General features: G+C 40.2%; 2 protein-coding genes across 2 annotated transcripts in view; one reads left to right on the forward strand and one right to left on the reverse strand.

Annotated features, from left to right (window-relative positions):
* The first annotated feature begins 765 nt into the window (after window positions 1-765).
* Window positions 766-3043, forward strand: LOC113563657 (glutamine amidotransferase-like class 1 domain-containing protein 3A, mitochondrial). Its single transcript, XM_026975588.1, has 4 exons — window positions 766-915; window positions 2068-2357; window positions 2569-2732; window positions 2794-3043. The coding sequence occupies exons 1-4, from the start codon at window positions 766-768 to the stop codon at window positions 3000-3002; spliced, it is 813 nt and encodes a 270-aa protein (XP_026831389.1). The 3' UTR covers window positions 3003-3043.
* A 230-nt stretch (window positions 3044-3273) lies between these two features.
* Window positions 3274-16646, reverse strand: part of LOC105281712 — a 52313-nt gene continuing 38940 nt past the window's right edge. Inside the window, exons 2-3 of the mRNA XM_011343134.3 lie at window positions 10478-10521; window positions 3274-6142 (exon numbers count right to left, since the gene is read on the reverse strand). Of these exons, the coding sequence (XP_011341436.1) occupies window positions 5192-6142; window positions 10478-10521 (995 nt within the window). The 3' untranslated portion in view covers window positions 3274-5191. The remainder of the gene's footprint in view (window positions 6143-10477; window positions 10522-16646) is intronic.

The raw sequence follows: 16646 nt of genomic DNA on the forward strand, positions 1-16646 counted from the left end.
AATATTTTATATATTTTACATAAAATAAAATCGCAACTTTTACAATTCTTTTCAACATAGTGCGTTTTACGCGATGCTGAAACCATTTTGTCTGTGCTGGCAAAAATCAGTTTCTGCCGGATTTACAAACTACTTTATATTTCAATGAGCCAACGGAATTTATTATCACACATAGCCCTTCTTTGCCTCATAGCGTTGTTATATCTTACCTTCCATCCCGCGATGTATTTTGTATTCATGGCCTGTGCGAAAATTGCTCCTAGAGCACAATAAAGATTATATGGGCCATAAAGTAAGTTCAGCATACCTTGTCGATGTTTATTTAAGCGTGAGAGGTACTATGGGGGAAGATGCTCCTTCTCTTAATTCTATCGCTCTATCGCATCCCTCTTTTCGCGCTAGTCCTCTTTTTGAAGCAACCTGAAGCTCTGTGGTTACTATGAAACCGACTGTGGCTACTATATGAAATCGTCGTATCGACGGAGTGAAAGGCTTCCTTCGCTCAACATCGGGGGCACTGACTGGGATTCCGAATGGACCTGCACTCTCACGAAAATAGCTGGAACTACGTGAACGTCTACTGTGAAGTACGGTTAACAAGGAAGATCGCATCCCTTTTTTGAAAAGGGTGACAAGAACAAATCAGGATCGCTGTACCACGGAAAATATTTTCCCGAAAATTATTCATAGTCAAAATTGTTCACATTAAATTAATCAGAATTGAGAAACTCCCCTCTGCGCATTTTCCTTTTGCATCGAGGAAATATGTTACGACCGCATGTCGCGTTCTTCTTGCGACGTCGCACCCCCATCTTTATATCAGCGCTTGCCAGTAACCTTCACACATCGCAAATTTGCACGGGAAAAATTCTAACGAAACGAAAGAAATGTCATGAACCTGTGTCCGTAGCCGTAGTATGTATGCTAATATTATATATTAACAATATGTTTTTTATATGTGATATAAATTTCTCCAGATGTGCATTCACATGAATTTCACATTAGCAGAGAGAGCTATAAAATAGAAATATAATTATAAATGATTGTAAATATAATTATTTAAGGGAAAAATACTCGTACGCTATAATTTATACGTATTATAATATTACAATGTTATATATTTTACTTAATAATTTACGTATTCAAACACTATACATTTTAATGCTTTTATATTAAATTATCCTGATATATAGTAATGTGATGTATTACATTTGAGATATTCTGTTAATTCGAACGTAGTTTTTATTTATGTATGTTTTTGTATAAAATTATAATTAACAAATTAATATCCTAAAATAATGTTTATATAAGATAAATGATGTTAAATACATACTTGTATGATGTTACTTCGCGATAACATTATTCAGCATTTGTGAAAGAGCGTTAGATAAGCATAATAATCATCTCTTGACTTCCGATAAGAAAAAAGAAATGAACTTAAGATACAGCTCACCTGAGGTTTTACGATACTATTATATTTGCATATTAAAAACATTTTCCTCGTACGAATTCTTTTACATACAAATTAAAAACGATGTACTATACTTTCGCGGCGTGATGTAACGCGACGTTTCAACGGCTCCTACGGCGGAAAACGGCTTAAGTTTTTCTGCGGAAAAGAAACGCCACAAGAAAATGTAGCGGTAGTCATTACTCGAGCTATTAAATTTTTGTAGTAATAATACATCTTTATAGCATAAGAGCGAAAAGTGTGTTTATGAGGTTGTTTTAACATGTAGTGTCGCTTGTGAAAAGAGATACCGTGCAATTTTGTCAATTTATGACTTCCGAATACTTTACGTTTGACTCGGACGAATTATGCGCGTACGCGAAAATTATTATCGCGATATTGATATTTTTTAATCAACGTGTACAGTTACAAACATTTAAAACTGTATTTGAAAAATATCTGAATTAAGATAAATGGTATAGATTTCAGTCTTTAATATTTTATATTGAGACTTTTCAACTTGTCATAAATTTATTATACATTAAATGCGTTAAATACGAAAGTTGTAGTCGCTATCCTTAATATGCAACAAAAATTTGGATTATGTTTTGCTCTAGGTGTTATGCGGATGCGGCTCACTCGACGGCACCGAAATTTCAGAAGCTATTTCGGCAGCCATACACATATGCCAGAAAAACATGAAGCCACAATTCTACGCCCCAGATGTTGAAATTAGTGGCGTAATCAATCATCTTACCAGAGAGCTGGATACTGCTAGTCCTTCCAGGAATGCTCTCGTCGAAGCTGCCAGATTAGCAAAATCGTGTATAAAACCTCTGTGCGAATGCGATGCTTGTACACATGGTGCTCTTGTTATACCTGGAGGGTTCGGCGCTGCACGTACTTTGTAAATATGATAATTGAATACTGAAATATTCTATAATGCAATTGAAAAGAGGAAATAGAATAAAGATTCTTTCTTCTATTTTCTACATTAAAATTCTATCAATCTTTATTGAATTAATATTTCTTTATTGAAAGCTAAAGAGTAAATAATTCAAACTTGAACTACTGCAATAATTTGAGCCAATGTCCAACTATCACTTTTGTTTACAAAGGAGTAATTTTGTTGAAAAGGGTGCAGATTGCACTGTCTTACCCGACTTAGAGAAGCTTATCGAGGACTTTTATTGCGAGAAAAAACCGATCGGCTCTATGTGCATTGCCAGTGCGCTTGTTGCTAAAGTGTTGAGAGGTGTGAAAGTCACGCTTGGCAAAGAATGTAAGTAATCATTCTCTCATTGACAACCTTTCTCGTGTAACATTTGAGAATTACTTCGCAGCACCCAAAGAGGACTGGCCATATGCCGATGCTATCAAAAAGGTCAAAAGCATGGGAGGTAGAGTAGAAATGAAAGGTGTTAAAGAAGTAACACGATGCAAGAGATACAATGTTTTTAGCACACCTGCGTGGTTATACGAACCTGCTACTCACTCGGATGTTCACGAAGGTATCGGCAAACTTATCGCAATGTTAAAGAAACACATGTAACATGTCTCCGGGAATTCATGGGCACCTCATGATATCTTATTTTAAACATACTCTGCTGTACGATTTATTATAATTGTATTTTTACATCTATTTGTATTTTTGATAGACAGAGACTTTGCTACGTATCAAATCATATATTTTAATATTCTTGTAACTGAAATTTATATACATTTTATGCATACAAAAATTTCGTATTTCTGAAAATAAGAAAATTAATTGCACCGTACGAAAAAGAGAACGTCTCCTTACATGAAATTATGGGTCAGAAATATTATGTTTGAAAAATATACTTTATTAAATGCTTTTATTGCACCCCTTCGCAGCAAAGTAGAATAAGCGAGGCACAATATCTTTTTTGAACATATTTTTAAGTGTCAGGTCGATATAAGAGTCTAATGGTACAGTTAAAATAATCAACAACAAATGAAACAACAATGAATCGAGATCTGCAGCGAAGGAATCGCACGATCTCTCCGTCGATTTGGAGGCCTTTCTGTTGGCTAGATACGACAACCTTCGCCGCAAATTTTGTCCGGGATGAAAGTCGTAGTCGTCCCCTGGAATCCCAGCGCGACCATTTGAGTACTTTTTATTCCATGAATTATTGCGAATGGCAAGAAATGTTAAGAGATTTCTTCAAGTAACGCTTCTCTTATAAATTTCGAGACTCATTGGTAGCCTCGTTAACGCTGCGAGCAACTGGAGAGAAGTTTTATAATTAGCGTATTTCCATAATCAATAGCGAATACAAATTCGACAGTCTTTATTAGCGTAATGAATGTATGCGGATCTTCACTTAAAATATATCCAATTAAAATTAACTTTTTTTTTGCGCGCGCTGGTACACGTATTAACGAGCCGCGCGCGTGTATTCAACACAATATCTCGTGAGTAAACGCGCGATACATTGTCATCGCGTTTGCGCTTTAGCTAAAACACTAAAGTAAACGTAAAAAGCGAACCGATATAATTTATCTATAATAATACCGCAGTTTCGCGAAAGAGGAGAGTCAGCTCGACGCGAAATTTGGTCGCGCGAGCGTCTTCGTGGCTCTATTCTTCTCAGTCGTACATTTGTAGTACACTTTTTAGCACCTGGAACGAAACGAGGTCACGCCACTTTGAAGAGAGAAGAGAAGAGCGAATGCAGAAGTAGAAACTGTAACTAAAGAGAACAGATCTCACGCATATTCAGAATTATACCCTACGCGTCGTGCTTACGCGTTTCGCATAATTGTAGGATAACGAGGCCGCGCACAGGAGCCTCGTGGAATTCAGTTTTAACCCGAACGCAAGTGTCGTTGGTAAGGGAGTTACCGATTCCGGAATCGTGGCTTACTCGAGCGTAACGTTCACGTACGAGCAAGTGAATTGAATCAACGTAAAAAGCCTCCGTGAATAATCGTCACTAGTTGGCTCTGCGAGTGGCTTGCCGAAACGGGAACGGTTCTCCAGAAGGTGTCCGCGCAGCCGGCAAAACGTACAGTGTGCCACGTGTGTTGAATTTCCCAATCCACTGCATTACAGGCTCGATGTCTTATGATTAGGATCCGTCAAACCCGTGCGCGGTTACTGGTTAATTTAAAGGATACTTATATTAATAATATTAATTAAGCACATGCGTCATTCAGATCTGATAACGATCGATGGATAAACAGGAACGGCAGCGTTCTACATTTAGCGTCATCGCGCATGCACTTTCTCCCAGCTTTCTATGATATTTTTCAGGTTTGTATATTCGTACTAAAATATTTTCGCGGGGTCATTAATTATTGCGGGGATTGCGGAAACTCAGCACGGCGCTTAATTTACGAACCGCGAATCGTCATTTTCGTCGCTCAAGCCTCGCATCGTTACGGACCACCGCCAGGAGATCCAACGTTAGGATATTGGATACCGTAATCGACAACGATTCCACGTGTTAATTTCGAAATATGATTCTCAAGCCGCCAGTCTTTCGGATTGATCGAGAAGTTCGTACGCGCGTGCACAGTCTCGTCCGCAAAAGTGCGAGAAAGCTGCGAAACCTTTTCCCTTGTCTCTGTCGCACGTATTCAGTACATTCCCCTCCGATTGATAGAGAGACGACGCTTTTCGAACTTTGGTTCTGATCTCGAGGCCAGATTCCGCGTTTGGGAGAAATCCCGAGATTTGCGTCCGCGTTAACGTGCACACATGCTCGTTCACGCTCAGCTCAGGGCGAGCAGCGGCTCCACGGACATGCGGGACCTCCTAGCCTTGTCCTCCTCGTACTGCTTCATCTTCATGAGCTTCCGCTTGCCCTTGCTCTGCTTTTTCCTTGGTATTTCCGTGGTGGTTGTTTCCTCCGCGTTGGACCGCTCCTCTTCCTCCAACATCCTCAGCGTCTCGATGATATTCCTGGGTTCCGTGACGCGTCCGGTGGAGCTGCCGTTCTTGTTCGCGTATACGACGGAGAGGTGCGAGAAGCTGGACTTGGGCGGCGCCGTAATGTCGGCGAAGTCGCGGAAGTTCGCAAAGATGTCACCGCCGCGGATCGGTTGTGGCTTCGGATTCCTATAGTAGTGTGCACGACCGCGACTATGGTAATACGGGTTGTAAAGGCTCGTGTCTGCCGAGTACTCGTCGTGCTCCTTGTCCTCCGGGTAGTAAGTACCGCCGCGGATCACGCCGAAGTTGCCGGAACCCAGCAGAGAGTGATCCTTCGTTGCGCTTGCGGCTGTCTGATAATTGGCACGATCGCGTTGGAAGTAGCCGAGAAATCTGTTTGGACGATAACGCTGCTGCTGCTGCTCCGTGAACGGAAGCCGGTGGTTCGCGAACAGCTCCGCGAACGATGGGAAGAAGTTTTGACTTTCGCTCTCCAAGCTCTTGTCTTCCGCATCGGCGAACTGCGTGGCGGTGTGTTGCGTGTTCTTGGCCTCCTGGTCTTCAGGCTTCTCGTTGTCTTTAGGCTTCTCGCTGTCGTCAGGCTTTTCGGTGCCAACTGATTTTTCAGTGCTTTCATCAGCGGCATCAGTGGACGTTTTAGCCTCGCTATGATCTTCTATGCTTTCCTCTGCGTGATCCGCTTGCGACGTCGTCTCGGATTCATCCGGCTCCATATACATGTCGGAATCATCGTACTCTTCGCCTACTTCCGATGCCGACGCCACCGAGTCCTGCAACAGGAGAAAAAGTTTCTCTACAATTATACTAGGAGTTGACTTTCGAACAATAAACGCCGATGCGAACGGGAGAAAGTCTATATGCGCGGTTAGAAAAATGTTTTACGATTTCGCGCTACTGAAATGCGCGCTCTCTTAAACTCAACAGCTTGTAATTGAACTTTCATCGCGCTTCCAAACGTGTAAAAACTTTACTGTTGAAGATTAATGCAATAAGCGGAACGCGATGGATTTTAGCACCAGGAAATGGAATTTCGGACCAATAAAGTTCTGTGTATGTATTCGTTTATATACTGCCACATTGACATATTTATGTGCTGTTACTAATCATTCTCGGATATAATATGGACATAATGTTAAATCGTTTATTGTGTAATTCTTCGTGGTTCTGATATTGTTTCGCAGTGGCATTTTCACAAGTGATACTTCCACTTAACGCTAATTTATTGTTACGTGATAATTGTGCATTACGCATTAGTAGGACTTGAGCAAGGATTCTAGAAAAACCAGCTTCTTCATTCTCCATATCGATTTTCCTATCGCGCGCGTTTTGCCTCTTTATTCAAGATATTACCCTGAAGCAACAGAATATAGACGCCGCTACCGGTACACTCTCTGCACCATTCTTCTCAGAATGATTTTGTCTTCATAATTTATTATCCATTATACAACTGGTGCAAAAATTATTCAGACTCGGCAGGAAAGGTTTCAATGATCGTGAGATGCAACAGTTCCTTTCGCGGAGTGCATCAGCCGAGTGCGCGGACCGAAGAGAGACGGCCTGCGTGTTCCAGCAGGCCACCGTGTCCTCGCCTTGACATTTAAAGCCATCTTCGTAGCGGCGACCGCCTGTGCAAGACTAGTTACTATACGTAATGTCATACATGATCCATACACGTATTTACGTGTATTACCGGCCCCGCGCACATTAACGTTTCGCGAATGCACGCGGTGCGATTAATACCGAGAGTCACGTGCACGCGAGTAATGCTGCTCACGCGTCGAGACGATTAATATAATACTAGCGAAGCACATAGAGATGGTCATTGAAATTGCTTGCGACACGCCGCTGCGACACGCCTAGCATTGTTACGAATAGGTCAGGTCAGCGTTCGCCCGACGTAACTGTATCAGCCTTTTCTCGGCACGAGCACAATACCCTGCTCCCTGTATTGCGCGTAGTTGTTTCTGCGAACACGCCATCAAGTTCGCAAACGAATCCGGCTGCATCGCCGACTGACATTCGTTTCTTGCACGCGTACGTCGTGTCGGTTGAAAATTCGTACAAGCGCGTGCATTGTAATACGTTGGCAGAATGGCGAATGAATGCGCGTAGTTTCGCAACAAAGCGATTATATATTAGCGCTTAGCGAAAAATGCTCCGACAAGCGGGCATCGCGGTATACTCCACGACCGTTCCGAATGTTATACGAGTGTAGATAATAAATTCTACGGTGCACACCGGCGAACAAGCATGATGGATGCCTCCTCGCGGCTCGTAATGTGAAATGAGCGATAGATCGCACGAGCGAGATTCTACACACGGATACTTTGACCGTATCAGGAGCAAAATAATATGTCGCGGTTAATCACTGTGCTGTAATTATCCTGCTTTAGCTAACGTAATTAAGCAGCACTATCAGCGTTATAGCGCGACGAATTGAAATACTACCTTTGCGACACCGCAAGTCTCACGTTGTGCGGAAAGATGAAATGTTAGATTAAAATTTGGAAGTTTCTCTGATATAAGCAATAAAACTGATAATACAATCATTAATTAAAAATTGAAATAAAAAATAAATTGTTTACAATTGTGCAATTCGTTAATTACAATATGTTTATGATAGAAAAAATTTGTATAATAATATAGAAATGTATATTTACTTTGAATAATACAGTACAGATAAAATAATATTGAAATATATATTTATATAATAAGTGATGATGTGATCAATCAAAATAGGAAATGGCGAGTAGAGGAAATAGGGAGAAATGGCATTACATCATCATATAATTACAAAAGAATCGAGAGGAAGAGAAAGACAGCTTACAATTATGTGATTACAAGACATGATTTAATCGGACAACACGTTCGCATGAAGATAAATGTTATAATAAAAACCTGAATTTAATTTTTCCATCAGATGTAGATCTGGATATTTCAAGTGTGTGCGTACATGTTTTATATGTACTTATACATATCACTTCCAACAAAAGAACATATAAATATAAGCATCATCATATTTCAATGTAATCGATAAAAAGTATCTATTGTCATGATATTATGTATAGCACGTGTAGTATTAGATAACATTGTTGAAAGGAAAGAAACATATCGAGGCATAAATATATACAGAACCTTTTCAGTCATCGATATAATAAGAAAGTGAGTGAACAGAAAGACGTGTTATAATTGTAATACGATTACGGAACGTAATTAGTTCCACGGCTTGCACACCTGATGGATATGCTTTTACGTACATATGCAAAGCAGTTGTGAATTTAGAAATTATAGTGTAATTGATAGAATAGCACGCGCGTTTGACCAGAACGTTCTTACATTTCTACCTGTTCGATTACAAACGTATTATCTCCCCTTCGCCGTTTATCTCTTTTTTTTTATATACGTAATATTATAAGCAAGATTTAGTATGAAAGGTTCAATATTCTCTGTAACGATCGGGGTAGATTGACAAAGAGGAGAAGGCAGGGTGTAGTGGAAAAGAGGGGCACGCTATTATTACGCGATTACGGCAGGCAAATTATTATCGCAATGCATTCTCGCGCGGGCAAAATGCACGGTACACCTGAAGATTATTATATTATCTCGAATGTTGGTGTGCATGCGCTATCCAATTAGCCATAGTGCCTTTATCCCCAGTTGGCCAGTATGAATTATATGTGAATTAGGGGCAATCTGTATATGAGCGGCCACAGGCAGTTCGATGGGTGATCCGTCGTTCTTTTAGAGCGGCGCAAATCATCGTACAGCGAAGAAACTTGTAAGTTTTATTGCTGAAGCACGTATGTTGTGACATGCGAAAGTGCAGCACTGCGGAGATCTCGGGGCGAAATCGACATCGGTCCCGGTCGGCTGAACGATCGCGGAATACAAGCTTGTAATTTTATAATCCTTCTTTTGATCGCCGCTTCAAGTCTGTCACATTCCGTTAAAGAGATCGAAGATTAAAAAGATCAAGTGAGATTAGTCACCGCAAAATTATGCCGCAAAGTCGAGCGGATTGAAGCAAGTTACTTTTTATTTTGCCCGACTGTATTAGTTTTTAAAAATGATTATAGCAAGCATGTAAATAAAAGATTATTCATAAAAAGAAGAATTGCTTGACTTTACAATAAAGACGTTGTCTAAAAATATCCATTTTCAGAATTTAGCGCAGAGCTTTTATTCTCCAAAAATGGAAAATATTATACATACATTTATATACGTGTGGTACAATGTTGCCTTACAATTAGTATTGGCAATTGTTGTATTAGTGACGTTTGCGCTGTCGCGAACATAATTTACAGCGTGCTTATCAATACGATCTCCAGTTGGAATAATTACCGTTTGATTTATTATGTATCATCTCTATGAGCACTCATTAGGATACGAGATACGGTGCTACATCATGGACATCGGAAGGAATATACTCTATATTTATTGCGATAACAAACACACATAAATAAAGTTATGGCTTATAGACAGAAATATAAGTTATAAGCATGACGGTCAAGAACAGAGCAATAGCTAGAAGGGATGTAATGATGCATTTGCATGTTTTAACTATCTGTAATCTATTAAACACATTATTAATACGAAATAAGCAGTTAAAGAGTATGTAGGAAAGCAAATATGTATTTACGCTTGCATGAAATAATGAATGAAGAAAGATATGACGTAAAATAATAAGTTATATTATATGTTAACAAAATATTTTTCTTTTTAACGGAACTAACATTTGGCTTCGTTTATAAAGGTATTTCGTAATAGATTTCATTTATCAAGCGATCTGCATTTTGTTCAAGTATGAATCGGACAATAGCTGGCATTAATCGGCAGCGATAATCATGCTGATCTTAATGTAAATTACAATAATATGGAGGGAAAGAGAGAGCGTGAGATATTTCGTCGAAACGAGAGGATGTCTGCGTGAAACTCTGGATAATCCGTAAAGTATTCAAGCGACGCGTGCAATCGCATTTGACCTCGCGTCACGTATATATCGCGATTCCCGATTTGAATCAGGCTTTACACCTTCGAATTGCGTCACGAGGCAGCAGCCACGTAGGTGTCCCTTCCTTTTATTATTCCTCAAAAATGTTTCTTACCTCGTGCTGTTCGATTGCTGCGTCCTCGGGAACCGGGGCCCCATCTGGAACAAAGAACGGGCCTTCGTGAGGAAGGTTCTGCATCGTATCGGTAGGTTTATGCATTCGATATACGCGTGGTATGGCTAAATTGCGGGTACCGATATTTACGACCCAGTTATACACCGTGGGCAAAGGGAGCGAGACATTCCTCGGGACGAACACGCGGCCGAGAAGTGAGGAGCGACTTTGACTGGTCCATAAGGAAACTTGACAAAATATGTTACACGAATAATTTAATGACACCCTCTTGATCACGCGTGTAGATCATCAAACCGGTCGCGCGCATTCAGTTGTTGCCCGCCGCGTATCGCATCGCGATATCCAAGGAGCCTCGTGGAATACCTTGAAAACACCATGTAGATTGTACGCGGCAGTTACGGTGATACTGGACTGTACAGGTCGATAAATTACTCTCTCATTTATTATCGAATTAAGAAAAGTACCTGGATTGCGCGCGATTAATATCAGTTTCTTTTTTCAGTCGAGTCGCCCCTCAATAATACTCGAATTCATATACAGTACTCTTAAATTATTTCTATGTTGTTTATACTAATGTCCCGGGAAAATGATATGTTTCGATAACACAGCGCAAGAAAGATACGCTCCTGCGGAATGCGAAGCGAAATTAACGACTATTTCGCGAAACCGGCTGCAATTCCGTTTGTCCTCGAAGTAAATTCGAGCGTATTCGCCATTTTTTATGATCGTCCGTTTAAATTACACCCACGTGCCTTGCGCGCATTGCGGGCCGCGCAAAGTTGGCTTCGTTTCAAAAGCGCGTAGCGGGAAGAGAAAGAAAGAACGAGTGCACATTGTTCCGGGGCATCCAGTCAAGCGGATATTAATTGGCCCACGGACTTCCTTAATTAGTTCGTATCTTGTGGCGGGTGATCCTGCCAGGTTTCTTTTATCCTCGACACGGGAGAAAGTCAATTACGTCGATGACAAGTCGCTTACCGCAGATTTAGTGTGTCCCTAGAGATCTTTACGCGGAGCGTGTATAAAGTTAAGACCCTCGTTCCTGCGCTCGTTCCCTTGGCTCCGCTTGTCAACCGGTGTGTCTGTGAGACACACGGCACTCGATCGGCGCATTGCGCGCTTCCGACATTCCCAGTCCTTTTTATCGTCCGCCACGAATCTCGAATCGGAGCGCGACCGCCGCAGGTAGTTAGCGTTATAAGCGAATTATACCAATGTAGTCGCATTTAATGAGATATACAGATATTTATGTAACGCCCGGTCCTAGCGGCAGCCGCAGCAAGAAAATCGCTCGTAACGCATTTCTGATTAGTTCCATGAATGCGCGTATCTTTGCACCGGAGTGGCGTTTTTTTTCTCCAATACAAATCCATCTCGATTTACCGAGTCACGCTCGCGGCACGACTCGATTTTCGGATCGCATCGAAAGAAATTAGCCCAATGGACTTGTTAAATCGCGGTCTGTCGGCGGTATTTCACCACGCCAATTACGAGCGAGCCGCATGTAATGAGGCACCAACCGGCAATTTGTTGGTGCGATTCCGCGAGATTCTCGTAATTTATCGTGCCGCGTATCGCGATCAGGGATCACGTGCCTCGGTCACCTTCCACTTGGACCGTAAGATACGGTGCCTTTGCAACGAGAAAAAATGTTAATATATTCTTAATGTAATATTATTAAAGAGCGTTTCTTGCGGAACTGACAATGTCAGTTTGTCTCGGTGCAGGCTGCAATTTATACAAGCTTGTAATTAAACTTATTCAATAAAACGATATCATGATCAATATCAACAATATCATTATGTTCTCTCCAGTATAATTGATAAAACTGGAAACTTGTTCGATTTTATTTATATTCCGATTGAGATAAATATTAATAAGCTTTAGTCCAGCAAGAAAACTACGATTTATTCATTGAGATAATGTTCACGTATATTTTCGCGTCGTCATTCGTCGGATGTAAAGCGAATTATCATGTTTCGCAAGACTGTAAAATGCGTGGAATTACAAACAGAAATAGTCTAAAGCAATTGACACAAGATTTGTGAAAGGAAAATATAACGATATGTGGCGGGCAATAGAATATAAAATTTATGTTTGTCGGTTCTTTCAAATCAGACCGACCATAACGATGTCAATTAATTAGCCGCTAATATAGTCTATACATTCACTCACAGGTTTCATTTGCGACATATATTATCGTGGAAGCGCTTTGCATTGAATTTAGCGGGGAAGCGTTGCATGATGACACGGCAATCGGTCTTCCTTAAACACGCGACGCACTTTACTTTCTAACGACGAACCGCGCGAACGCTTTCTGCATAATAGAACAATCAAGTCCAGGTGATGAAAGACACGCAGACTGTAGATTTCGTGCGTAATACAACTCTTGAGTAATGATCCGGTTGACTTTCGACAACGCCGACAGATCATACATTGACAGATCCGAAATTCCGAAATGACTATGTTGATTGCGTATTATTGTTATAGTTGCATTATGAGCATAAATATGAACAGTTTCAGTAATATTAAAAAATAATGAGGATGAGAAATGTGCACACAATTAACAATTATTTTGTTATTAAATGCATGTATATTTATTGTGAGGAAATTTAAATAAACATTTTTATCGGAAACACGACAAATATTAATGTAAATATTTCAAGTAAAATGAGAGATATATAATTATTTCGTGTGAATAATTTATAAATGTGTCTGTGCTTGCATCTCTCTGGCAGAGGCCGCATGCTTCCACTTCCACTAGCATACACACTATGTCGTTATTAAACATCAATTTACTACATGGCCCCTTTTTTCAATGACAATCTATGAATCCGGCGACAATGGAGATGACACCAGTACGGGAACTGCGCTTCCTCGCGTGCGACATCGTCATACTCTCTCAACATTGTCCCAGAGACACTATTTGCGACACCGGAGATGACGTTTTATCATCGTGCTCGCTTTGAGCAAAAAACACATTACGTGATCATTATAACTTGATGAAAAGTGAAGTTCACAAGTTATATCACCTCGCGATACACATTTACGATCATCATTTCACTATCAGGATTTTTAATTAACTGGAAATCAAATCGCGCACTTGATTAAGAAAACGTTACTCTGCAAAGAATAAAAAGACTATCAAAGCATCACTCGCCATGTAATTTAGTCTTTAAAGCAATATTCTAACATCCTCCATTCTAGTAAGAATAACGTAATGATTAGCGCGGGAGAGTGTCCAGGGCTGCAGTCTATGCGCAACCACCACAGCAGCATTAAAAAGTAGATTTTACGATAATTAGAACCGATTACTCGCGTTAGCGAAGAAAGCGATTCTATGGCTGCTACATAAAGCCGGATTGGCAGGCATTTACTTTGTCTCGAGTGTTTTCCTCGCAAGCGTTTACTATCTATCCTAAAACTAACCGTTTATTATTCCTTGGACTTTTTTCATTAGTAGATGTCGACTGCTGATAGTTTGCTTCAGTAATAATTTTATAAAGTGTATATCTGCAGTAATTACGTAGGAAGTGACATTATGCAACGTAAATTTATCATGGGTATGGAAAACAACCGGCAAAATCGCAGATTGCTATTTCAATTTTTCACATCTTCGATACGCGTTTCAGGAGCTTTCTACGCATACAAACTATCGAATATCTCTATTTCTGTAAAATCAAGTTTTCTGCATAATAAATGCTTTTAATATATGAATTAATATACACGTAACTCGCGAGATCGACGCTAAATTTGAAAGACACGTTTATTTTGATTCGTTTTTGAACCACAAACTTCACGATTACATATTTTGGAAAAAAGTAAAAAAATACCTCTTTAGTACTATAAAATATAAAATAATAATAATATACTGGCAGTATTGTCAAGTTATGAGGGAATGAAGAAATTTGTAATGCATACATTACATGCTGGACGAGCGGACGACACGTTGTGATTGATGGCAAAACGAGACTAGCTGCGGTACAGCTTGTCCTTTCTCATTCCGACGTGGTTGCACGCTACTTTGAAATTGTAATGGATACGCGAACGACATAATCAAATCGCAAATCAGGTTGGATTCTTATGGACGGTCTGCGCGCCTACAAGGAAGTGATTACCATCGACCAAAGAGTGCTGCTCCCTTTCTTCTCTTTTTTCGCCCTAGGTCACGACGGGAAAGGACGCGAACCATTACGGCCTGCAGAACAGGAGGAAAATTTCGTGCTGCGTGAATTGAAATGAGGGAACGGATGCTTCCTGCTTTCGAACTTTCCGAAAAATCAGTGACGGCGACGCCGCTGGCTACCAACACGTAACTAAGATACTCCATAAGGTATTCCACACGGGAGAGACGTGTTCTCGTGACTTACGAACCTTTCCGATTTGAATGAGCGATAAAGAAAATAAATGGAGCGATTCAATTCTTTAGTGTCGAACAAGATGTACCTTAAGCATCACATCTTCGTGATAAATATCTCACCAAACAATACAAGCACATATTTTAATTCGTTGCATCACGAAATAATAATTTGTATAAAAGTAATTTCACAATGTATATAATTATAAATGTCTGAATGCTAATAAATATTTTATCAGAGTGATATTTTCAAAACTGAATGACATATTTTTAGCTTTTGTAAGAAATTGTTGTCACTTTTAGTAATCACTAAAAGAGACAGGCGCTTCGTATATCCTCATTGATTTCTTAACTACTATATTTCGACACGAAATCTAGTCTGGTAGTGTTCCTGTTTCGTGACGAATCTAGTATTCGTATTCGAGGAAATGTTACTGCGCGCGAGTTGCCTTGTTAATCGGTCTCGTGATCACTCGTGAGTCTTATGTACCAGCGACTGCATCTTGAATCAACGTCATCCACGACGTCGATAATTGAATGAACGTGTTGCAGAGAATCGTGCATTTCCAATCGTGTTTTGCACGAATGTTGCAGTAATTTTATATGAGGTTCTCAGCACGCTGAACATCTAATGTTTAATCAAAGACGTAATGTTTAGTAATATAAAATTCGTATATCATGAAGAATTTTGTTTTCATAATACAAGTTTATATTAAGAAACTGAGTGAGATACATACTACAAGAATAAATACATTTTTTAAATTGATGCAATTTTTGTGCTAACAGCACTGACAGCGCTGAGAATAATCTCTTGAGACTAGCTTCATTTTCCATTTTCTAATATTATTAGTAAAAAATGATTGTGTCAACAAAATCGAGTAATTGCATTGATGCACCATCAATAGTCAATGGTATTATGGGAATCTTGTGGAACGTGGGAGTTCGAAGCTGGCCACACCTTTATCTTCGTTGGATCGCGTTGAAAAGGACTGTCGAGAAGACTGTCGGGAGGGAAGAGAGAAGGACGCTTCTCGTCTCTCGAAAATATTTCTCGAGAGTGAAAGCATCCGGCTCGCCATAATGCGATACGCCATCGAAGCAGCCCCAGCCGGCAGTTAGCAGCGATAGCCTCGTAGGGAACGTGACGACGTTAAACTTTCGTTTAATTTATCGTGGCGTTGGCGAGAATTCAATCACGAACTTTCTCCCGAAGGGAAGTCTCCATGTGACCGGCAAACTACGTATTTCCTTCAAGTTCTTCCTTCTTACCCTAACCACTTACATTACCCTTGTTCTATAACGCTCGACAGACAAAGCTTGGGCAATGCTTTATCATGGATCGTTGCGCTGCTATACTTTGTGTAGGCTTGACGAAATATCTGTTTTGCATTTAGCCGATAGATGAGAATTTTCAGATTCGGTTGTTAATATCGGTATGTTCACGCCCTTACGGACATTTATGCAAATCACACGTGCACACTGACGCATATACTATGCGCGTATTATGGGTCTCCATTCTCCTTGCGCCTCATGGAATTGATCAACGTTGATCTCCCTTCACAGTTGCATTATGTTGAAAGTATGCTATTACGGATGTGTGGTGTGACTGCATTCTTGTCCTGTCAATTTTGCACTTACGCGAAGAGTATAACGGGAAAGAGGACAGGAGTCTTTCACTCAATTTCACAAATGTATTATTAACTTGAGAACAATTCTGCATCACACCGACAATAGATAGCCGGTTGAAAAGATGCGTGATGTGTTATCAAGAATCATACACTTTACTCACGT

This window comes from Ooceraea biroi, chromosome 2 (genome assembly GCF_003672135.1).
Source record: "Ooceraea biroi isolate clonal line C1 chromosome 2, Obir_v5.4, whole genome shotgun sequence".
In the NCBI taxonomy this organism is placed as follows: Eukaryota; Metazoa; Arthropoda; class Insecta; order Hymenoptera; family Formicidae; genus Ooceraea; species Ooceraea biroi.

Bases quoted from the DNA above. Each gene is read 5' to 3' on its own strand.
- LOC113563657 (XM_026975588.1), top strand. From the start codon at position 766: ATGTTACGACCGCATGTCGCGTTCTTCTTGCGACGTCGCACCCCCATC. The intron at 916-2,067 runs GTATGTATGCTA...GTTTTGCTCTAG, and splicing joins AACCTGTGTCCGTAGCCGTA to GTGTTATGCGGATGCGGCTC. The intron at 2,358-2,568 runs GTAAATATGATA...TTGTTTACAAAG, and splicing joins TTCGGCGCTGCACGTACTTT to GAGTAATTTTGTTGAAAAGG.